This window comes from Equus quagga, chromosome 17, assembly GCF_021613505.1.
Source record: "Equus quagga isolate Etosha38 chromosome 17, UCLA_HA_Equagga_1.0, whole genome shotgun sequence".
NCBI classification, from domain to species: Eukaryota; Metazoa; Chordata; class Mammalia; order Perissodactyla; family Equidae; genus Equus; species Equus quagga.
The window spans coordinates 39,398,966-39,423,388 of NC_060283.1; the positions used below are offsets into that span (position 1 = coordinate 39,398,966).

Below are 24,423 nucleotides of genomic sequence, written 5' to 3' on the forward strand. Positions count from 1 at the left end.
CACCATTCACCTCACTTCATCTCATCATGTAGGCGTTTTATCATCTCCCACCATCACAAGAAGGGTAAGTACCGTACAACAAGATATTTTGAGAGAGAGACCACACATTCACATAACTTTTATTACCGTATATTGTTATAACTGTTCTATTTTATTTCCAGCTATTGTTGTTAATCTCTTACTGTGCCTAATTTATAAATTAAACTTCATCACAACTACGTACGTGTAGGAAAAAATACGTATAGGAAAAAATCAGTACTATGCACAGTTTCAGGCATCCACTGGGGGTCTTGGAACGTATCCCTCTGGATAAGGGGGACTACTGTATACGAGAACCTCCCATCAGCTTTTTAGTGCCTTATCCTAAATATGAAGAAAAAGTCCATGATCAACAGACATGTGACATAAGGTTCCAAGGTAAAAGCCAAAGACCAAGTCAAACAAACAAAATTCAGTGGGACAGAAATGAGACAGAGGGAAACAGGAGCTAGTTTTCCAAAAAGCTATCAGTAAGTAATATTCTTAAGAGAGATAAGATGGTGCCTTCAATGAAACAAGAATAAGAGGCTATTGAAAGAAATCATTAGAGATCAAAATAAGGACTCAGAGAAATTTAAAATAAAATAGCATACATTAAAAGTTCAGTAGAAGGACTGAAAGGTAAGACTGAGGAAATGCCCCATCAAAAAAGATAAAAAGACCAAGATGGAAAACAGGAGATAAAATATGAGAAAATAAAAATCAGTCCAGGAGGGTAGCATGCAAATGATAAGAATGACAACCGCTGCTCAACAACCCAGGAGAGGCCAGATCTGAATAGATTAGAGGGTCCTGGATAGGACACCTCCAGAGAAAAGATGAAATAAAACTATCTTAGGTTCCCCTATGTGAGAAGTATCTATTGAGTGGCATTTTATACCTTTTGAAGGATACAGGAAGACTTAATGGTTCAAAGAAAATTAATCAAATGAAAACATAATGATGCAATGATTAACTTCTGACAAAAAGAGGAACAGGAAAAGAGCTGTGATCCCAACTCTAATGACCACTATTATCTTTCTTTTATTCAGCAGAGACCAAAATTATTGGAACACTTTCTAGCCTTGAGGGGAGAAGATATACTCTGTATCCATTTGTTGATAAGATTTTAGAAAAGAAAAATGATTTCAGAGAAAGTACAGTCTTTTTTTTTTTAAGAGGGTGATAAATAAGGTAATTTTTAAGGTGAGGAAACATTTTAACTTGTTGGATGACGTCAAGCACACTACATAGTGAATATGTACAGACAATTCCCACTTCTCTTTGTGTACCCAGGGCCTTTGGTGAATCATAACACCCAGATTCAAAACTGACAACTAGCATTCTCTAACAGACTGACTGCTCTGACTCACATCAGGTCCACATAAAGCACTTTCTTCAAGCCAAGACTCACGCCACCTTTTCGGAGAGGCTTTCCCAGCCTGCACTACCTAAAACTACACAACCAATCACTACCACCACCAACACCAGCCCCAACCCTCAATCCTCTCTCTAGCCCCCTTCCCGCTTTCTCTCTCTCACTGGCACTTAATCCTCTTCTAGTACGTCCTATGTTTTACTTAATTTTTATTGTACATGTCCCCTCAACTAGAGGTTAAGCTTTACAAAAGCAGAGAATTTTGTCTGTTTTAGACTCAGCTATATCCCCAGACTCTAATTATCACTGACTAGTACTCAGCAAATATGTAACGGATGGATGGATGGATGAATACAGCACCTAAAGGCACGCTGAACCAAACCATTTTACTTATTCATTGTCTCCTGTCTGTCAAGAACTGTGTTCTTCCTTTTTTTCCTCCCTTTCACTCTTTTGTATCCTTCCTATCCAAATGATGAACTACAGGATACAGACTTACCAGCAGAGAGACTTTATTTCTGTCATATTTTAAGTTTATAAAAGGATGTTTAGAATGCACAAAACTCACCCACAATTCTGAAAAACCCACATAGTTTTATTTATGAGCTATCCTCTCAAGAGCTGTGGTAAAATGTCTAAGGTAACTGAACATTTATGTTACCCAGTCTTAATGTTATTCCTATTAAATCCCTCCAATTTGCTAGAGTGACCAAATTATAGGTTACCGAGTTTCATAATGAATGCCAATTCTGACCATGATAACTATCTCACTCCATCATGCACAGCAGCTCTTCTGGAGCGCCATCTGGCCAGACCACTGTTAGTTTGAAAATTTACCTCTTCTCGAAGCTGCCGTTCTCGTTCCTCTTCTAGTTTTTGGATTTCAGCCAGAGACAGTGTTGCCTGGGACTGACACGCTGTTGTATTGGACTGCTGGCCCCATGTTGAAGAAGAGGGAAGCTAACGAAAAAGGAAGGCAGGAGAGTTTATGAGGAACTGTGGACAGGAAACAAAGAGGCAATAATGCACAACGCACAGCCAGAATATTCACGTTTCCCCCATCCATTTACAGTACTGAATGAAAGTTTCCTTCTTCAATCCTTTTACACACTATTCTCCCAGTCAGTTAGCTTATTTTACTTACATTTTTTGTCACTACCCCAAACCTGAGATTTTAAAACTCAAAACACACACAATACACTTTTATTTGATCTACCATTTTGGAATTGCAAATTTGTCACATCTGGCATTGATATATACAAGCAATACAGAGCCATGAAGAGAAAGGAGTAAACAAAACAATCACTAAATTTTTAATCCAAGGAGGCAATAAAGGACATGATGTTACCTTCCAGGGAAAGGGTAAGGACAAGATTTTTGAAGGGAGAGCTGAGGTGGGCAGCTATTGAAAGACACCAGGCATGAAAGTCTCAATTAGTCTTTTATCAAAGAGAGTTAACAAGGCTACAGCTTCCAGTCATGAGCACTACACTGTTTTTAATGAATAATTCTGTTTTTCCTATCCCTTGAAATTACTGACTAAAATAAGAGTGTAAATAGCTGGGTCCTGAATAACTTCAAGTTCTCAAAAACTTGATTATTCTAAGGGAATCTCTTGGTCTTTCTAGGCCAGAAAAAGATACAAATTGCAAGATATGTTATGGCTCTTAAAAACAACAAGAAACAAATCTAACCAGACTTAAGATATGTTTAATAAAAATAAGACATAAGCATGGATTAAAACAAACAAAATGCCGAAGAGTCCCAAAAGAGAACGGCTCTACAGTAGAAACCTCTAAGCCTGGAACTGATGGGATAAGAGTACAAATGGCTTAAACTGTCACTGATATCACCAAACAGCTCTCCAATGAGTACCCTCAACAGTACTGAATGCAATCGATCCTTGACCTTTATTGGCCAATGTGATGGGTAGTAGGGGCACTTCTCTCAAAACACACCTGTGCTGGAGTCCAGGAGGGGTGCAGAGGGAAGCTAAGCGAGAAAGATGGGGGACTAGGCAGGCAAAGTTGACCGCAAACTCTTTTCCTCCAAAGGAAATGATATATGTGGAAGGTGCTTATCAAGATCAAATAAGCCAACAGCTCTCAAACATGGCAGCATCACCCGGGGGGAACTTTAAAAACGCAGATGCCCTGGCCCCCACTGAATGAATCAGAAGATCCAAAGGTGAAGCCAGAGAATTTGCATATTTTTGTAATTCTGATGCAGATACAATCAGCCAGTAATCACTAATGTTGTCTAAAATCCCAGTGGATGTGTCACCCAGCCATGCCCAGGAACCAACCCCAGTTCTCTTCAGTAGAACCTCAGCCAGCACCAGGCACAGATGTGCCAACCCCTGAGATGGCCTATTCCCCTTGCAGGCACCTCTGAGATCCTTCCCATTACTGTGCCAAAATACACTCCACTGGCCTTTTCGTTCATGATTCATGGGTCTGCTCTCTGAAGTAATGCCAACAAATCTAAGTCTTCTTCACATGAGAGACAAACTGTAGATAGCTATCATTTTCCTTAGTCTTACTTGTCCATAGGAAATAATCTCCCATCACTCCATCAACATTGCCTCAGGGCATTTTCCAGTTGAACCAACATCCTGTACTGCCCACTCAGAGAACTGCCGTTTGTCAATATGCTTTTCAGAACAACTCTCTCCCAAATCAGAAGCAAACAGTAGGGAATTTGGCACATTTTGTGACTCCTGAATGCCTAATATCCTTCATTGATTAAAAAAACTTACTCCTTTTCTTTTCTGCCCTGACGTTGCTACCTTAACTTTTTAAAAAAACAATTGTGTCCCACTTTCAGTATGACAGCACCAGGAGCTCTATGGACCCACTCCTCAGTAAAACTGATGAAAATTACTTTTCAAAAACCATTTAAAGCCTCGGGAAATTGTCTTACGGGAATGCAGAAAATGAAGAACCATTTCTTCAGGAAAATCTGCTAAAAACAAAGCCTGTGGTACTTGCACCAAGACCCACTGACTCGCAACTCCTAGCTCAGCCAGCCAGAAACTCCACTCCAGATGAGTGCAGCCAAGAACACAGGCCTCCCTCTCCTCCCCCCTCAGCTGCCAGTTAGTGCTGCCTTCCTGGAAAGAGTGCAACATCAGCATTTCTCATTCTGGCTCCAGCTACCCTGCTGTAAAGCTGGAGTTACAGGAAAGTACAGGTGAGAGGTGGGGGCCCCTTTCTTATGCCTCGTGCCCCCTTGTGGGATGGAAACTACCTTGAACACAGTGTACTTAGACTATAGGACCCTGACTGCCACTGCCCTAGCTCAAAAGGCAGAGGTTCCATGACACCAGGAGACGCAAGCCATGAAGACCTGAGGCTGCTGCCCTTCCCCAAAGGCTCAACTCCTACAGCAGGGGTGTCACTCAGAGAAAAGCACACCATTGCTCCCAGCTCCAGAGCTGTGACTCAGGGATTTTTGCCCAGGGATGGAGGTGGGGCAAAGAGACTGGAATACAGAGAGTTCTAAACCTCTTCCGAAGAAACTGACTTCATTTGCAACAGAGTGTGGAGGACGAGGAGTTTAAGCCTAAGGGTACCTTCAAAAAACATGGAGGTTGGAGTGAAAGGCAACCTGGAGAAGAATAGTAGATTCATTGGAGATACAGCCTAAACTGCAGGCCACTACTTAGTCTCAGAGAGAACCAAGGAAAGAGCTGGAAGAAGTCCTCCAGGGGTCAGAACACATCTCAAACATAGACCTCAGGAAGTATCTCTTCAAAGCCTAATTTTGATTAGATCAGTCTAGCTATTTATGCCCCAAGGTACTTTTGAGAACAATAGAGCAATCCAGCTAGCAATTAGTGGAGCTCAGCTGGATATGGAAAAAAGATTGTCAAAGAGAACTTAGCCAAAACCACTGTCATCCTAGAGTGACTGTGGGCATATCCAATGCTGCAGCCTCAGAGGAACACCAGCAGAAGCTTCACACTACTGCAAAGAGGAGGAGGGAAATGGGACTTCACTAAACTAATCCAGCTAGTCACAAAATAAATAATAACAATGGGAGGGGAGTGGCAGTGGGGGAGAGACACCAATACCTAGTACCCAGAGTTGCTACAATGTATTATCAAAAAAGTCCAGATTCCAACAAAAAATTATAAGACATGTAAAGAAACAATAAAGTATGACCTATATACCAGGGAAAAAGTTGGCAAAAGAAACTGTCTGTGAGAGCAATCAGATATCAGATTTAACAAAGATGTCAGTCTTGTTCAGAGAACTAAAGGAAACCATGATTAAAGTAGTAAAGGAAGCCATGATAACAATGTCACATCAAATAAAGAACATCAGCAAAAGATAGAGATTATTTTTAAAAGGACCAAAAGGAAATTCTGGAGCTCAAAAGCACAATAAATGAAATGAAAAATCACTAGAGGAGCTCAACAATCTATCTGAACTGGCAAAAGAAAGAAAGTGAACTTGAAGACAGATCAACAGAGACTACACAAACCAAACAACACAGAATAAAAAAGAATGAAGAAAAATGAAGAGAGACTTAGAGAAATGTGAGCAATCACTGAGTGCACCAACATATGGGTAACATAAGTACAAGAAGGAGAGGAGTGAGAAGAGCAGAAATCCTGGGTGAAATCTTCTCAAATTTACTGAAAAACATTCATCCACACATCCAGGAAGCTTAACAAACTCTAAGCAGGATAAACTCAAAGAGGTCCACAAGCAGATATTATCATAGTAAAAATGCTGAAAGCCAAAAACAAGGAGAAAATCTTGAAAGTACCAAAAGGAAAAACAAATTCTCACTTACAAGGGAATCCCAATAAAATCAACAGCTGACTTCCCATCAGAAACAATGGAGGTCAGAAGGCAGTGGATAATTTATTCAAAGTCCTCAAAGAGCAAAAACTGTCAGCAAGAATTCTATACCCAGTAAAGCTATCTTTCAAAAATGAAGGTGAAATAAAGACATTCCCACACAAATTCAGAGACTTTGTTGCTAACAGACTTGCCTTACAAGACATATTAAAGGAAGTTCTTCAGGCTGAAAGCAAGTGACCCCAGCAAGGAATGTGAATCCACAAAGAGCACCAATGAAAGTAATTACGTAATTATAAAAGATAGTAATACATGCATATTTCTTCTTTCTTCTCCTAACTGATTTTAAAAAGCAACTGTAGGGGCCGGCCCTGTGGCATAGTGGTTAAGTTCAGTGCGCTCTGCTTTGGTGGCCCGGGTTCACAGGTTCAGATCCCAGGCATGGACCTACACCACTCATCAGCCATGCTGTGGTGGCAACCCCCATATAAAGTTGAGGAAGACTGACACAGATGTTAACTCAGGGCTAGTCTTTGTCAAAGAAAAAAAGAGGAAGATGGGCAACAGATGTTAGCTCAGAGCTGATCTTCCTCAGCAAAAAAATTAATGAAAAAGAAAAGCAACTGTATAAAACAATGTATATGTATTGTTGGGCCTATAACATATAGAAATCTAACATGTTTGCCATAAACAACACAATAGAGGTAAGTGGGAACAAAGCTGTACTGTGCTAAGTAAATGACTCTCTATGGTAACTTGAATCCACAGGGACAAATGAAGAGAAGTAGAAATGATAAAGTTACAGAATAAAAGCTATACGTATATATCATTCTTTTTCTCTATATATAAAGTAACAGTGTGTTACTGTGTTTATAACACAGATATAACATTATAACAAACTACAAAAACGGGGAAAAGAGAATAGAGCTGTAAGAGAGTAGTGTTTCTATGTCAAACTAGAATTAATTAAGAATAAATCTGAAGTTGATTCTCATAAGTTAAGATGTATATGATAAGCCCTACAGCAACTATTAAGGAAATAACTAAAAATAAATATATATAGATGAAAATCAGTAAAGAAATTAAAATGCTACATTAGAAAATACTTAATGTGGAAAAAAAAGACGCAGTAAAGGAGGAATAGAGAAACAAAAAGGAGAGACATAAAAAACAAAGTAAAATGGCAGGCATAAATCCAACTATACCAATAATATTAAATGTGAATGGATTAAAGAATCCAATCAAAGGGCAGAAATTATCAGGCTAGATAAAAAAATAAGATCCACTTACATTGTCTACAAGAGACAATTTATATTCAAAGATATAAACAGATTGGAAGTAAAAAGATGGAAAAAGATACATCAGGCAAACAGCAACAATAAGAAAGCTAGAGTTGCTATACCATTACCAGACAAAACATACTTTAAAACAAAAAAAATGTTACTAGCGATAAAGAGGAATTTTATGACAATCCAGCAGGAAGATTTAACAATTATAAACTTATACGCACCTAATAACAGAGTACCAAAACACACGAAGAAAGGAACAGCAGAAATAAAGGAGACCTAGACAATTCAACAATAATACTTAAGACATGTCAATACTCTACTTTCAATAATGGACAAAACAACTTGTGGAAGATCAACGAGGAACTAGACGACCTGAACAAGACTATAAACCTACTAGACCTAACAGACATCTATAGAACACTCAACAAAAGTACAATATACATTCTTCTCAAATGAACATGGAACATTTGCCAAGATAGACCAAAAGAAAGTAAAACTGTATGCAAGAAGTAAACCTTCATGCTAAGACATAAAATCAACTTCAATAATTTATTGAAAAGAATAGAAATAATACAAAGTATGTTCTCTGATCACAACTGAATGAAACTAGAATGAGTAAAAGAAAGAAATTTTGGAAGCTCACAATAAGTGGAAACTAAAACACTTCCTAAATAACCAATGGGTCAAAGAGGAAATCAAAACTTATGGGTAGCAGCTAAAGCAATACTTACAGGGAAATTTATAATTGCAAATGCCTATGCTGAGAAAAAGACAAATCTCAAATGAATAAACTTTCTACCTTAAGATACTTTAAAAAAAAAAGAGCAAACTGAAAGCAAGCAGAAGGAAAGAAAGAATAAAGATCAAAGAAAAGAAAAATAGAGGAAAAAAAAATCACTGAAACCAAAAACTGGTTCTTTGGAAAGACCAACAAAATTGACTTAGCTTCATCATGCAAGAAAAAAGGAGAGAAGACTCAAATTACTACAATCAGAAATGAAATATGGACATCACTACTGATCTTATAGAAATAAAAAAGGAATACAAAGGAATAGTCTGAACAGTGGTTTGCCAATCAATTAGATAACCTAAGTGAAAAAGACAGATTTCTATAAAGATACAAACTACCAAACTAACTCAAGAAGAAAGAGACAATCTAAATAGACCTGTAAGAAGTAAAGACAGTGATCAAAAAACTATCCATAAAGAAAAGTCCAGGCCCGGATGGCTTCACCACTGAATTCCACCATTTTAAAGAATAAAGAAGAAATAACACCAATTCTTTACAAACTCTTCCCCCAAAAAACAGAAGAGGGGGGAATATTCCCCAATTCATTCTTCAAGGCCAGTATTATCCTGACTCCAAAAGCAAAGACATTACAAGAAGAGAGAGACGGGGGAAAAAAACTACAGACCAGTATCTCTTATGGACACAAAAATCCTCACCAAATACTAGCAAACAAAATCCAGCAACATATACAAAAAGAATTATATACCAAGTAGGATTTAGCCCAGGAACCCAAAGTTGGCTTAACATCTGAAAATCAGTTAACATAATACACTATACAGATAGAATGAAAATAAAAACCATATAATCATCTCAATACACACAAAGCATTTAACAAATCCAACACCCTTTCCCAATAAAAATGCTCAACAAGGAAGAAATAGGGAAAAACCCTACAACTAACAAGAAATTTAATGGTGAAAGATTGAATGCCTACCCTCCACCCCAAGATCAGGAAAAAAACAAGGATATTCGCACTTGCCATTTCTATTAAACATTGTACTGAAGGTTCTAGCCAGGGCAAATAGGCAAGGAAAAGAAATAAAAGATTGGTAAGGAAGAAGTAAAACTACCTCAGTTTGTAGATGACCTGATCTTGCATACAGAAAATCCTAATAAATCCACTAAGAAACTATTAACTAACAAACCAGATCAGTAAGATTGCAAAATAAAAGCTCAATATAAAAAAAATTGTATATCTATACACTTCAACAATCTGAAAATTTTGAAAACTCCATTTACAATAGCATCAAAAAGGAGAAAATACTCAAGAATAAATTCAACAAAAGAAGTACAAAAGTTATACTCTGAAAAGTGTATAACATTGAAAGAAATTCAAGAAGATCTAAATAAATAGAAAAAATATCTGATATTTATGGATCAAAAGACTTAATGTTGTTAAGATGGCAAAACTCCCCAAACTGATCTACAGAATCAACGCAATCCCTACCTGAATCCCAGCTGGCTGATTTGCAGAAACTGACAAGCTCATTCTAAAATTCATATGGAATTGAAAGAGACCCAGAATAGCTGAAACAATATGCAAATAAAAAAGAACAAAGTTGGAAGACTCATATTTCCTGATTTCAAAACTTACTACAAAGCAACAGTAATATCAAGACAGAGTGTTAATGGTATAATGAAAGACATAGGGAGCATTTGAATAGAATTCAGAGTCCAGAAATGAACCCATATGTCTCTGGTGAATTGATTTTCAACAAGAGTCCCACGGTCATTCAATGGACAAAGAAGAGTCTTTTCAACAAATGGTGCTAGGACAACTGGATAGTCTCATGCAAAAGAATGAAGTCCAACCTTTAACTCACACAATTTATAAAAATTAATTCAAAATGGATCAAAGACCTAAATGTAACAGCTAAAACTACAAAAGTCTGAGAAGAAAACATAGGAGTTAATCTTCATGACCTCCGATTTGGCAATGAATTCTTAGGCCTGACAGCAAAAATACAAGCAATAAAAGAAAAAATAGATAAATTAGACTATCAAAATTAAAAAGTTTTGTGTATCAAAGGATACTATCAAAGAAGTGAAAAGACAACCCAAATAAGAGGAGAAAATATTCTTAAATCATACATCTGATAAGGGACTTATATCCAGAATATATAAGGAATTCTTACAATTCAATAATAAAAGGACAAATAACACAGTTGAAAAATAGCCCAAGGATCTGAATAGACATTTCTCCACAGAAGATATACAAACGACCAATAAACACATGAAAAGATACCCCACATCATCAGTGATCAGGGAAATAGAAACCAAAACCACAAGGAGGTATCACTTCACACCTACTAGGATGGCTATAATCAAAAAGTCAGATAATAAAGGTTGATGAGGATGTGGAGAAACCTGAACTCTTATACATTAAACATAAAACGGTGCAGCCACTTTGGAAAAAGCCTAGCAGTTCCTCAAACCCTTAAACACATAGTTATCATATGACCCAGAAATTCCACTCTTAGGTACATACATCCACATATAAAGGCCTGTATATGAATATTTATAGCAGTAGTATACAGCCAAAAGGCAGAAATAGCTCAAATGTCCGTCAACTAATGAATGGATACACAAAACTTCACATATCCATACAACGGAGTATTATTCAGTCATAAAAGGAACGAAGGGCTGATACATGCTACAGCAATGAGTGACCCTTCGAAACACTACACTAAGTGAAAGCAGTCAGTCACAAAAGACCACTTATTATATGATTCCATTTATCTGAAATGTCTAGAATAGGCAAATCTATAAAGACAGAAAGTAGATTACGGCTATCTCACAGCTGGGGAAACTAGGGGGTAGGGTTTGACAGCTAAAAGGGGTTTTTTTTGCAGGGGGTGTGGGTAATGAAAACATTCTAAAATCCACTGTGTTGAGATAGCTGCACATGTGTGTGAATATACTAAAAACCACTGAAGTGTATACCTTAACTGGTTGGATTGTATGGTATGTGAACTATATCTCAATAAAGCTGTCTTAAAAAAACTTGCTTTTTCTCACGAGAGCTTTTAGCAATTCCTCATAACCATCTTGAGTTCTTTATTTTCATTCAGAATGTTTATCTATAAAATATCTTTACAGTTTTTATTGGAGAATAAGATTGAGGCCAAAACCAGACACGCGAAAGACAGAGACCAAAAACTTAGAGATCTGGAAGTTTCCCATGCCTTTGCCTTCCCCCTTTAGCCCCATATTCTGATCAGTCACCATATCCTGTGATGTGGCCTCTTATGAAAGTCTTCTGACAGCGTCTTCAGGGCCCTGGAGCCACAGACACATGAGTTCTAATACATGGCTCTGCTATCAACTCTCAGCTGGACCCAAGGCAGCGACTCAGCTTCTTAACGTTTCTCCTCGCTAAAACACAGGTAGCCACCTAAGCTTTGTAAGGATGGTTGTGAAGAAGAAATGATGTAACATATGGAAGCTGTTGAGCACAGTGTTTAACACAAAGCAAGCAATCAATAGTGGTGCCTCCAACTCCTTTCCAATCCCACCATCACTAGGCCTAGATCATGCCTTTCTCTTCCTAGCCTGGACAACTCCATCAGTCCCCTCTCAACTGGTCCGCTGACCTCCACTTTTTTCCTTTCAAGTCCATCTTCCATCTTAGCTCTCAAAGTGACTTATATGCTCCTACAAATCTGAGGGTGCTATTTCCTAGCTGAAAATATTTCAGTGGCCTACTCTATTTTGCATACCTCTTTAAGTCCTAATTCTTTTTCTTTTTTTTTTTGCTGAGGAAGATTCACCCTGAGCTAACATCTGTGCCCATCTTCCTCTATTTTGCAGTATGTGGGCTGCCAGCACATCATGGCAGCTAAGAGAGCAGCCACTAAGAGAACCAAACCTGGGCCGCTGAAGCAGAACACGCTGGACTTAACCACTAGGCCACTGGGGCTGGCCCAAGTCCTAATTCTTTAATAAGGTATATACAGCCCATGGTGATATGGACCCTGCCCACACCTCTCTCACACCTCACTCTCCAGCAACAGTAACCTGTTGCATAAACTCCCCCAGAGCATGGTGTTTCTTAACATCATTCCCCTGCCTCACCCTACGTCTCCTGTCTCATAAAGTCCCTCCATTCTCCAAAAACTGCCTGCTTGGCTTTTTCTTTTTTTAAATTTTCCCTCCCCAATGACTCAATTTAGAAGCTATCTTTTTTCAGGAAGCCTTTCCAAACTTTCCAGGTGGACAGTGGTTCTCACGTTTTAGCCAGCACTGGAATCCCCTGGAAGGCTTGTTCAAACACAGACTGCTGGGTCCCACTCTCAAGAGATCTGATTCAGTAGGTCTGGGGTGGGACCCGAGAATTTGCATTCCTAACAAATTCTCAGGTGATCACACCCTGAGAACTACTGCCCAATACCACCTCTCTCACCACATGCACCACACTGTATTCTCAGTTCCTGCTTCTATGTCTTTATCACGTGAGCTCCCTCAACACAGGGGACACAAAGTCTTATGGCTAACCACAGCCCCCATGTGAAGTTAGGCAGACCCTGCCAATAATCTGCTCCTCCCTTCCCAGGTACTCCAATTTCATCAACAGTTCCACTACTTTCCCAGTCACTGAAGGCTTACTATCTAGGAGGCATCCCAGCTTCTGCTTTTGTCCCTCAGATCCAGACTGTCACTAAGTCTTGCTGATTGCTATGAAGCCAATTCTCTCCCTCTGGCCTTCCTATTCATTCTCACCACCACCATCATACTCTCTTTACTGGTCTCCCAGCCTTCACTTTCTACTTATTTCAAATAATGCTCTGAATCCTCCTAAAACAACACTTTGCATTAATCACCTCAATCCAGCTTTCAATAAACCCCCCCAGTCGGCTGTGTGCCAAGTCCTGTATGGCATTTCCCATTTACACATCCAAATGTTTCCATCTCTGGCTTTCATTAGTCCGTGAGCTCTCTGAGGACAGTTGCCTTGTCTCATTTCCCTCGTCTCAGCAGTGCTGAAGTGGCACAGAAGAGGCATTCCAGTTTACTGAGCTGCACAAAATTTATGAATCAAAGAGATTTACTTGGTTTTGCCTGCATCACTGCTCATGTCCTACCTTCTTTATTTATTCTTCTCTTGTTTAAATGCCTAACACAAAGTACATTCACCATATTATACTTGGTTGATCAAACCAACCATAGCAGTAACATTTAACAATAAGAAAAGTACACTGTTTTGCTGCTACTCGTCCTGCCAGCATCTAGCTAGCTAAGAAACATCAGCAAGTAGTTCCTCTGGGCAGTGTCCAGGCTTTACCTTCATCTGTGCCAGCTGCTGCTGCTGCTGCTGCTGCTGCAGCCTCCGAAGAGCCTCCTGCTGCTGCTGCCTCTGCCGCATTAACTCCTTCTGCCGCTGCAGCTCCAGCTCTTTCCTCTTCCGCTCCTCCTCCTCATGCCGGAGTCTGGCTGCCTCCTCTTCCATTCGCAGCCGGTTCTCCTCTAACCGACGCTGGGCTTCTTCCTCTTCCCGGGCCCATTTTGCAGCCTCCTCTTCCTTCCCAGAAGGAAAAGTAAGAGAGAATAAAACTTGTGTTTCAAAAAAAAAGCAAACCTGAATCACTTTTGAAGGTTTCTGTCAAAAAGCTATGGAAGTGACAGAAAAAGCAAAAAGCCTAGCAAGCTTAAGGATAAAATTTTAATTTGCAAATTTCTACATAAAAGGAATGCCACTTTGAACATCTGTGGAAAGTACTGATCTCTAAGAGATCACCACCAACTGCAGTCAAGTCTCCAGAAACTGCTCAAACACTGAGGCAGAGCAGACCTTTCGGGATGCTGAGTATAGGGAGCTGTCAGGATCTTGTCAGGATACTGATGACCAAAAAACCCTCAGCCAGTTCTGGACCAAAGCAACTTCACAAGACCACTTAATCCCATCCTTGGCTCTCACCCCTTGCGGCCCACAGGCCCCTGGGAAGATCTCTCCTCGACCATCCTGCACCCCTCCACTACTTTTTCCCATACCCTGGTTCATTTTCCTTCTGCTTCCCTCGCTCAAAACCATTCCACTGTGTCCTCTGGAACTCTCCTCACCTTCCGTCTCAAAGTCGTATACCCCACCTGCAACGCTCTGTCTTTTCCAGATAGTACATTCCCCTTCATTCTCCAGAACTCAGGGCAGATGTCAGCCACTCTACGAGGACTTCCCTGGCCTTCAGAGGTACACTTCCCCTATACCTTTTGATTATGCCTTGTCCTCCTCTCTCCATTTGCTCCCAGCCCATCTGTGGCAGCAACTGTTTCTACCGATCCAGCAACCATTCCTTTCAGGCTTCTTCCTTGCAGACAGAGCCTCCTATCACATCAGTGGTTTAAAATGACACATTTTGCTTTTTAAGCTTCCAACGTAACTGGGAACACCTGATTTAGGTTCTGATTTAGGCCAGAGGGATGCTTCCAGAAAAGATACTCTTCCCAGACAAAAGGAAAGAAGTGTAAGAAAAGGGCAACTCCCTTTTTGGAGGAAGTTGTACAAGGGTATGGTATCTGAAATTTCTAACCATGAAGTGAAAACTCTGAACTCAAAAATCAATACACCAAGAGATGGTAGAGCAGAACTGTGCAAAGGACCTGGATCCTTACGACATCGTGGAGTCACTGAGGTCGTGCATAACTGCCTTAACTTCCAGACCTCCTTGATATGTGAGGCAATGAGGTTATCTATTGTTAAAGCCACTCTAAGGTGCGTATTTTGATTTTTCAGCTGCAAGTATCCTAACTGTGATATACTGACCAGTATTCCTTAAAACGGTCAAAGTCATCAAAATCAAGGAAAGTCTCAGAAGTTTCTCACAGCCAACAAGCAGCTAAGGAGACATGACAACTAAATCTAATATTTTGAATGGGGTTCTGGAACAGAAAAAGGGCATTAGGGAAAAAGTGAGGGACTGTCAAGGAACTATGGGCTTTAGTTAATGATAATGCATCAATACTGGTCTATCGTAACAAATGTACCACACTAATGTAAGACCACAATAGGGGAAATTGTACTATTATCCCAATTTTTCTGGAAATCTAATACTCTTCTAAAAGTAAAGTCTACTAATAAAAAAGTCTATCTATGTTCTTAAACATTAAAATTAAATGCTTTTGGGGTTCTGGCTGCCTGTAATGGCAGAATGGAACTAGCGGTGACTGTTGCATAGCTTTGTGAATTTATTAAGCAGCCCTGAATTGTGCACTTTAAAAAAGTGAATTGGGGAGTACCCTCAGGCAAAAAGTTGTCAATTTGCAGATGTCACATTTGGCTTTTTAAGGGTAGGCCTTCGATTTCTCTCTGGTGTTCTGTTTTTTCGTTTGTTTTGCTTCTTTCATATTTTTAGACTTTATAATTACATGTGCAACAGTTATTACAAAAGTAGTAAGAATTAGTTAAATCTCTTTTGGTAATTTTCAGCAACCTGAAAAAGTTTTAGATAGGCTATCCTACACCTATCCTAATACCCTAACACTTTTCCAATCATTAACTTCTAGGTTCAAAGAAGGAATGAGGAGAGGAAACCATGTGGTCACCTGCTGGCGTAACAATTCTTCCTGCTTCCGCCTTTCTTCCTCTTCTCTTCTCCTCTCCTCTAGTCTTCTAAGAGCTTCTTCTTGCTGTTGTCTTTCTTCTTCTTCTCGCTGTCGCCTTAATGCAATTTCTTGCTCCCTCTGGCGTCGCAAAGCCTCTTCCTAAATTAAAGAAAGGGTGTGTGTGTGTGTGTGTGTGTGTGTGTGTGAGAGAGAAACCCTGGGTTTCAATTACATTACATCATAATTTAAAAAGGAACAGGCCACGTGCTAAGACTCTCTTAACAGTAAATATAAAAAGTATATAAGCAGGATACAGAGCAAAAAGTATGCATGTGAGCCAGGGGGTAGACACATTAAGAGTTAAAATAACTTGTATTTGAAGTATGAGTAGTTAAATTGCACTACACTGTGAAGTCTATCCTGGTTGCTATGTTAGCTACATCATTTACTGAAACCCTAGAAAAGGCTACGTTAGGACTCAGGCTTTGGTTTCTCCATTGGTGCCATTAGCCCCTGTTTTTTAATCAACTGAGAACCTAAGGCATAGAGGCCAAATCAACACAGGCACCAAAAATGCCTGGTGAGGCAGGAATAAGTTCTCCAGTCAGATGTACTGAGTAAAGCTTTGTGTCCTAGAACACATTCTGAAGAATAAAAGTCCCACAGATATTAAGTATGTAGAAAAGGGTGCCACTGTCAAAATAATTCAGGAAATACTGAGCAACACAGAATGAACAGATTTCCTTGCTGCAACACTTCTTAGAGCCCTTACATGCTAATGTAAAGTACGACTAAGACATATTAGTCCTTCTAATCTAATCTCGGCATGGACCTTTTTGTTTTTCACAAAGTACCCCTGTGGCCAACAAGTAGGAAATGTGAGGTAAAGGCTAGACTTTAGGCTTTTAGAGTGATTCAATCAGGATCTTTAAAAATCTCAGTATAAAAATGGGCCAAGCACATGAATAGAGAATTTCCTAAAAAGAAATACAAATGGGCAAAAAATATGAAAAATATTCAACGTCACTGGTTACAAACACTTAAGCAAAGACTTAATTACTTCTGAAATCTAACTGGTTTATGAAACACCAGGAAATAAGCAAAAAAAAATCAATTCCAATGATTTGCTAGGACTGAAGAGCATCCCTCCAGCGGGTGTTAGCAGATAACAGACATTTTTTCTAAAGGGAAGTGAGTCTCCTAAAATTCTAACCTAATCCCAATCCTGCTGTTAGCTCCCTGTCAGCCTCAGGAAAAGCATCTCCCAGATAGCTATGGCCTAAGAAATGATGGGAGTGAGCAAGATACCCTGCAGGGCCTCCTCGACACTAATCCTACGGTGGGAGCTCTCAGAGGTATACCTGTTTCCTACGGGCAAGCTCTTCTTCCTCCCTCCTTTTCCTTTCTTCCTCCTGCTGTCTCCGAAGAATTTCCTCCTGTTGTCTCCGGAGTTCCTCTTGCCTCTTTCGCTCCTCCTCTTCCCGTTTTGCCCTCATTTCTGCCTCTCTTCTCTCCTGCTCCAGCTGTGATTACACAAGAGGACTCTTAGAAACTTGAAGCCAAGCACAGGAACACTCCAACATCACTGCCCAGTACAGTGAGGAGAAGCTAAATGTGCAGACGCTACCATTCACCCAGCTACTGGTACTGCAAATGGGTGGTAAAACCTCTGTGAGAGCTGTGAGCTCTGATACGTCCCAGTAATAATCACAACTTTAACGCTCTTCTAAGTTGAATGCACTCACCCCGCTTTTACCGACCTCCTCTCTCCACATTACCACTATACCACATCTCCTCGATGTGGGAGAAAAAGTGGCCAATATGAGACTAATATACGAATTCTTTTGGGGTGGCATCTCTTTGCTCAGCCCTACAAAGGATTTTCTGACTGAAGATCTAACAGTGAGTCTCTAAGATTTAACAGCAATGTTGTGAAGCTGCTAGTGTGAAGAATTATAGAATTCTTTAAAATTTGACAACCAACCACTTGACAAATTCTATCATGTATACTTCCTAAATACTAGTCAAATCCAGCACCTAGTCTCCAGTCCCACTGCCACAGGTATAGTTCAGGCCTTCACTTTCTCATCCACTTTCCTAAGAGTCTCTTATCTGGTTTCCCAGCACCCAGTTTTGCCCACATTCTCCAGCTCAACATCTAACCTCCACCAAAAAAATCACTCCCTGGCTTACATTTAACACCACCTTTCACCCAAAAAAGAAATCCTAACTCTTTAACATGACATGTGCAAGGATCCTAATGACTGGGCTGTCTCATCTTTAGCCTCTTCTCTCATCATTTATTGCTCAGCCACACCAAGGTTCCATGCCAGACCAAATTACTTAGCTGTTTCCTAAGCCAGTAGTTCTCGTACACTTCTGAGCCTTTAGAAGTGTTGTTTCCTTCAACAGCAATTTAATTTTCATCTCCTCCTACTCTGTCAACCCGAAACTCTTCAACTGGGCTAAATCCTACTATCCTTCACGTAAAATTAGTTCAGGTTGTACTGTTCATCTACAGTGTCATCTAATTCCTGATCCCTACCTCTCCTATCTGGGTAGCTGGGCCATGTACTTTCTTGACCAACCTGTAATTATAAGTGTTACTGTTTGTCATTCCCTGCCTCCAACACGCAGACACAAGACTGCAAGCTCTTATCTTTCATCATCTATGTGTTCCCAGCACAAAGCACTGGGGAATTAGAACACACTCAACAATCGTTTGAATTATGGTCTCTTAATTCCTTTATGGAGACAGACCCTGACCATCAACCCTTTCCACATTCTGGGCACTCTAAGGAGACTGTCACTACCTTAAGGGATAAGAATTTATTAAGTATAAAATAGGAACAAGATTCTCTCAAAGGCATGAGAACCCAGAAATCATTACAATGACGTCACGTGTTGACAAACATCCTCTTCTGGCAAGTACTAAAACCAAAATTCAAGATTCCTAGCTCTTCCAGAAGATGTGAATGGAACACAAGATAGAATATTAATGTTGGGCTTTTCAGTTGTATTTCTGAGGACATAAGAAATGTAAATAAACACCACTATAAAGATTCAGCATAGGAACTCAAGCCACAGATCAAGGGTCTAATAAGCAATGTAGTAGATATTTTCTTATGGTCTTAGTATTTGTAATAAGTGTTTCTAGCACGAACAACGTAACTAAAATGTACATGTGACCATGATCATTAATGTATCAACCAATCAATTTTAATTTAATTGATTTAATTTAAACTTGTTAATTTTAATTCCATTTTGAGGTCTTTTTTGGAAGAAGAGGGCACAGTAAGGATAGAATATGAATGTGCTTACACCAACTAAGTAGCAGTAAATTAAAAGGAAAAAAGTATAGCTAGCTAAAGAGAGAGACACATTACTAAACCACTGCCTGTGTCCTGCAGCTGGAAGGCATGCACTGCCGGGGAAGAGTGTTTCACACCTTTGCAGCTTTGGCCTTCTCCATCTGCTGAAGCTGTTCAAGGGCAGGTCCTGGGGTCGTGGTGTCAAGGGGAAGATCCCACACACTACCACCTTCCCAAACTGTAAGACAATGAGGAAAAAAAAGTGAGGGATGCCAGAGCTTACACACATGGTCACATATCCATAAGCATAACGAAAACAGCTGTTTCTCTGTCCCTGAACACGCTCCATCATATGCATCTGTTCAGCTTTTAAGTACACTCAACTGCCAGTGGGCTCTAAATTTATATCAATACCCTTCAACACATCTAGAAGGAAAAAAAAGTACCAGGCATTTATTGGGGAACTAATTTCATCCTCAAAAACCCCTGTAGGATATCTGTTCATATCCCCATTTTCACAGATGAACAGGCTAAGTGTCAGAGGTGGTTTTGCAACATTCCCAAGGTCACAAGGGAAACATATGGCCATGCCAGGATTTAAATCCCAGTACACTAGATCCCAAAGCCCACAGTATTTCCAGCAGCCACACAACTGCTCACTGCACACCACATGGAGAATGGGGTTAAGAGATGTATAGCTGTGACACTAGAGAGAACTAAGTGCTTACATAATATTGTGAATATATTAAACGCCACTAAATTGTTCATTTAAAAATGATTAATTTTATGTTATGTGAACAAAAGAGGAAGAGAGAAAAAGAAGTACAGATGGAGCTGAGGTGGCCCTGGAAAGGCCCACAGGTCTCACAAATGACAATGGTCCTGCTGACCAGAAAGGCCGCACAAGTTCAGATGTGGAAGTCAACAAACAGATAAAGACTTCTGAGTCTGTTTTCCTATTGCCAGAAAGGTTCGCCGGCACCACCTTTCAGAATTCTCTATTTCCTACATTCTTATTACAGTCTATTTGTGAACCGTAAGTTGTATAAAACCAATGGACTATTTGTAAATGAACTATAACCTGTCTGTATAAAACCAATGGACTATTTGACTTCATTACACCCAAAGAAACAGGTTGTTTAATACGGTCCTTAGGAATAGTTTCCAAAAAACTGGAGAGTATTTCAACACCCTTACTATAAATGGATACCAAGAGAAAATAAGGTGCACACAGCATGGAAAGTTGACGAGGGAGGATCATCATTCCTTCTCCTGCCATAATCCCCAGGGTCAACGTTAGCAAGAGACCTACAGCCTGAACGGCTCAATGGCTCTAAGGAAAATCCATCAATGCCCATGGTTCCTGAGAATTTTCAACACCAACTCTAACCTCCTGTAAGAACTATCCACAGACAGTTCAAACTACCCACCTCTGCAGGTACCAGACCTTAAGAAACAGAAGTGCTCCAGCAATATCGAGACTTTTAAAAACTCCTAGCCCCAAATTTTCTAATTTGATGCAAAAATATCAGAGAATGAGGTAAGGTGTACACTTCAAAGCAGGCTTTTTTCTTCCCCAAAATTCTGGGTATCTGCAGTGTTAAGCTATATATCAACCTTTCACTCAAAAGAATAGATCATCATTACTTATGTTTTTACTTATGCTTTTTTTCACCCTAGGAGAAGAGATCAAAACATTTAAAAGACTTTTCTACCTGATTAGAGCAACATCAAAACGAGAGACTGACTCAAATTCAAGAAATTTATCTACTAAATAATTTCTATCAAATCCTTAACAGTGTATTTTCAATAATACTTTCAATCTTTTGCTGGAGTCCATTAAAAAAATGGGACTTTTTGTTAATATTCAATACAAAATGGGTCAAAAAACTGATTTTTTTTTTTAAAATTGAATGATAAAGTTATTAGAGTCTAAATCCTTGGAGCTACACTAATGTCCAATCCAAGTTCTCACCTGTAGGCTGCGAGGCTGGCGGCTGAAGCTCCCAGATAGAACCAGTATCTGGCACCGACACAGACCTAGTTACTGAGGGAATGACGTTCTGATCAGATATTCTGCAAAAGGGAAATAAAAAAATTAACTTGTTCTTGTCATTTGCAAAAATAGATAAAGAGGAATTTCTGGATTATCTGCAGGTTTTCCAGATTATTTGGCCAGAAAAGTTCTTCACTGTTTCAACTAAAACGTGATACTACCAAAGCATTTAGGAGAGGAACAAAGAGAGGCCCAATAATTGCACTTCTGGACTCAGTTTTAGCAAATATTGATTTCCAAATAATGGATATACAGCTGCCTCAAATAACGGATATACAGCTGTCTCAAAAAATCCAAAACATCTGAATAAGAGTCATGGAGGCAGCATGTTGTAATGCAAAAACCCACAGACTGTAAGTCGAAAAGTCTGCAATTTAGTTCTGTCACTTAAGTTTTCCATGTATTATGTCAACCAAGTCCTTCAGCCTCTCGGAATCCTGGTTTGCCCAACTGTAAAATGGAGACCTTACCACCGAACCTGCCTACCTCACAGGATGGGTTCTGGCTCAAAAGCGAAATGTAAAATGGTTCGGTGAAATTGGATGATAAAGTTTTTAAGAGAAGTGACTGATACCTTTCTCTAGGAGATACAACACATATTACCCTAAATGATAATCTGAAACAGCAGAAATTTAAGACTTCTCACATAATTTCCTTTTCCTTTGACCTACTCTAATGGCTTTTGGGTTCTAGAAAATTACAACCCTGTGTGGCACTGTTAATATCTTTCTGGTGATATCACAGGTAAAAATGAGATTACACTTCAAGACTATAATTTTTTTGTTGTTGGTTCCATAAGACTACACTACTTCTCAAGTGTTCTTAGTATATTCTTTGGTTATTATTCCAGATCTATCCTCTGAGTAAAAAGACCAAACAAATGCTTTATAAGCAGCTTAGTATTTTTAAAACTATATTCTGTTTTTACACACAACACACAGTTATGTGTTATGTGTGGGTATTCTGATACCAGAGTTCACACATTATACCAAAATTTCCTTTTCTTCTCTTTCTTTAATACACACACACAATGTGACACATCATAGAATGATCACCAACCTCATCTTTAGTGCCTGGAACTGTTGGAGAAGAAGTGCCAACTGTTGCTGCTGCTGAGAAGACAGGGCTGCTTTCTGTTGTTGAGCCAAAACCTGTGCATACTGTTGTCTTCAAAAAGTAAAATAAAGTGGTAACCTGTCTATCTGCATTTAGTTCATTTTACTGAGAGTGAAAGACAAAGTTCAGTCCACCACCCCCCAAAAACAATTCAAACAGCTATTTAAATATATTTTTATAATTCTTCATAATAATAGTCACACAGAAAATTCTATACTTCATTCTAGAAAGAACTGAACTTATAAATGACACGCTTCTGAGTGAAAGAGGACAGCCCAAAAGTCACAACATGTCAAAAACTGGCAAACTCCCTCAAGACAATAATAGTCTTTTATCAGAAAAGTGAAAAAAAAAAAGAAGCCCCACACATTCAAACTAATAGCTATTTCCACATGAAGCACCCTTTGCAAAAATAAAATCCCTTGTATAAAAACTCTCAATTTTATGTTTCAGCTTAGAAATTTGAGGTAAGATTTTCTTTAGTAGATCAGAGGTGGACAAATTTTTTTCTGTTAAGAGCCAGACAGTAAGTATTTCTGGCTTTGCAGGCCATACTCAACTACCACGCAATTCTGTCACTGTGATGCTAAAGCAGCCACAGATAACACACAAACAAGTGTGTTCCAATAAAATTCTGCTTACAAAAACACACAGCAGATTGGTTTGCCAATCTCTGCACCAGATAACAGCAAATCTTACTACTTCTACGAAAAGGACACACAACCTAAGTGACTCTTCATCACTCCACGCCACTACTAACAGCATAAACTTGTACTTCTTTCCTGCCCTCTCATCTATGTTCTTTGTGGCATTCAAAGCTGAGCCATTGAAGAGGCACTTAGTTCTTAAAATGTTTGCTGATTCTTGCTTTAGGAGCTAAAGAGCTTGCAAAATTATAGTTATGTCATCTTCTGCAAACTTCTGGTATTTGAGAAGTAAGACATGACCAAACTTAGAATGTATAGTGGTAACACGGCATTAGTTAGGTGACTGAGGTATCCTATAAACTTTCAGCTCTTGGGACAGCCTGGTGGCACAGCGGTTAATTGCGCACGTTCTACTTCAGCAGCCTGGGGTTCACCGGTTCGGATCCCGGGTGCGGACATGGTACTGCTTGGCAAAAGCCATGCTGTGGTAGGCGTCCCACATATAAAGAAGAGGAAGATGGGCACGGATGTTAGCTCAGGGCCAGTCTTCCCCAGCAAAAAGAGGAGGGTTGGTGGCAGATGTTAGCTCAGGGCTAATCTTCCTCAAAAAAAAACAAAAACTTTGAGCTCTCTGGTGTAAAAGATGAAAGCTGGGAGCAGATTATTTCTAAAGGCCCTCTTGGTGCTGCAGTACACCCTACTGCATTACTGCTCTTACTGTATTAGGAACTGCTGGTACTGGAGGTGCTGCATCTGGTACAATGCCGTGAGTTCCTGCTGCCTGGTCAGTCGTTCCTGGTCCAACTCTCCCTGGGAGTAAGGGGTAGGGGAAAAAATATCACTGAATAAATTGCAAAGAGCCTAAAAGCCATTTAGTACGTACATTTGAAAGCAAAATGAATCCCAGAGCTTCACATCCCACTCCACCTCTATGCCAAAATGCTTAACTATAAAACCTCAGTCATCTTTAAAAACTAAATGGTGCCATCTAATGGAAAAAGGGGGTGTCTGCATTATAAGAGACTCCCTAAGGTGGGAAAGGGTCCTCATCTTAGCTGCTGTTCTCCCCTCCTGCGCTTAAAGCTGAATTGTTGTACTATATTCCAGAGTTGTTATGGTAACTGAAACAATGTATAATTCTCCTAATATTAAAGTGATTTATAAATTTGGTTATCATGTAGAAATAAGAGAAATGGAACAAAACAGAGGAGTAAAATTATCTAAAGGTTAAAAGAAATGTTATGGTAAGAATTTTATAATGGTACACAATGAATACAGGGAGCAAGCCTATGTCTTCTTAAAGATGATGAAAAATTTTAAATTTATCAGAATATAAAAGAACTTTGAAAACTAAAACTCTTTACCCCAAAATTAGGTGTTTCTATTGCTATTAATACATCATGAGTTATAAAAAATAAGCTGTAGTAACACCCTGCTTTTTAGCTTATCTTTCAAATAACATGGCTGGAAT

At 39.4% G+C, this 24,423-nt stretch overlaps 1 protein-coding gene across 9 annotated transcripts in view; it reads right to left on the reverse strand.

Annotated features, from left to right (window-relative positions):
• The window catches only part of GIGYF2 (GRB10 interacting GYF protein 2), a 125,739-nt gene that overhangs the window by 13,148 nt on the left and 88,168 nt on the right, over positions 1-24,423 (reverse strand). For all 9 annotated transcript variants that reach the window (XM_046643159.1, XM_046643155.1, XM_046643157.1 and 6 more), the window contains 8 exons: positions 23,671-23,762; positions 22,249-22,356; positions 21,109-21,209; positions 19,271-19,371; positions 17,184-17,345; positions 15,823-15,981; positions 13,568-13,804; positions 2,234-2,356 (listed from right to left, as the gene is read on the reverse strand). In XM_046643159.1, coding sequence (XP_046499115.1) covers positions 2,234-2,356; positions 13,568-13,804; positions 15,823-15,981; positions 17,184-17,345; positions 19,271-19,371; positions 21,109-21,209; positions 22,249-22,356; positions 23,671-23,762 — 1,083 coding nt within the window. The remainder of the gene's footprint in view (positions 1-2,233; positions 2,357-13,567; positions 13,805-15,822; positions 15,982-17,183; positions 17,346-19,270; positions 19,372-21,108; positions 21,210-22,248; positions 22,357-23,670; positions 23,763-24,423) is intronic.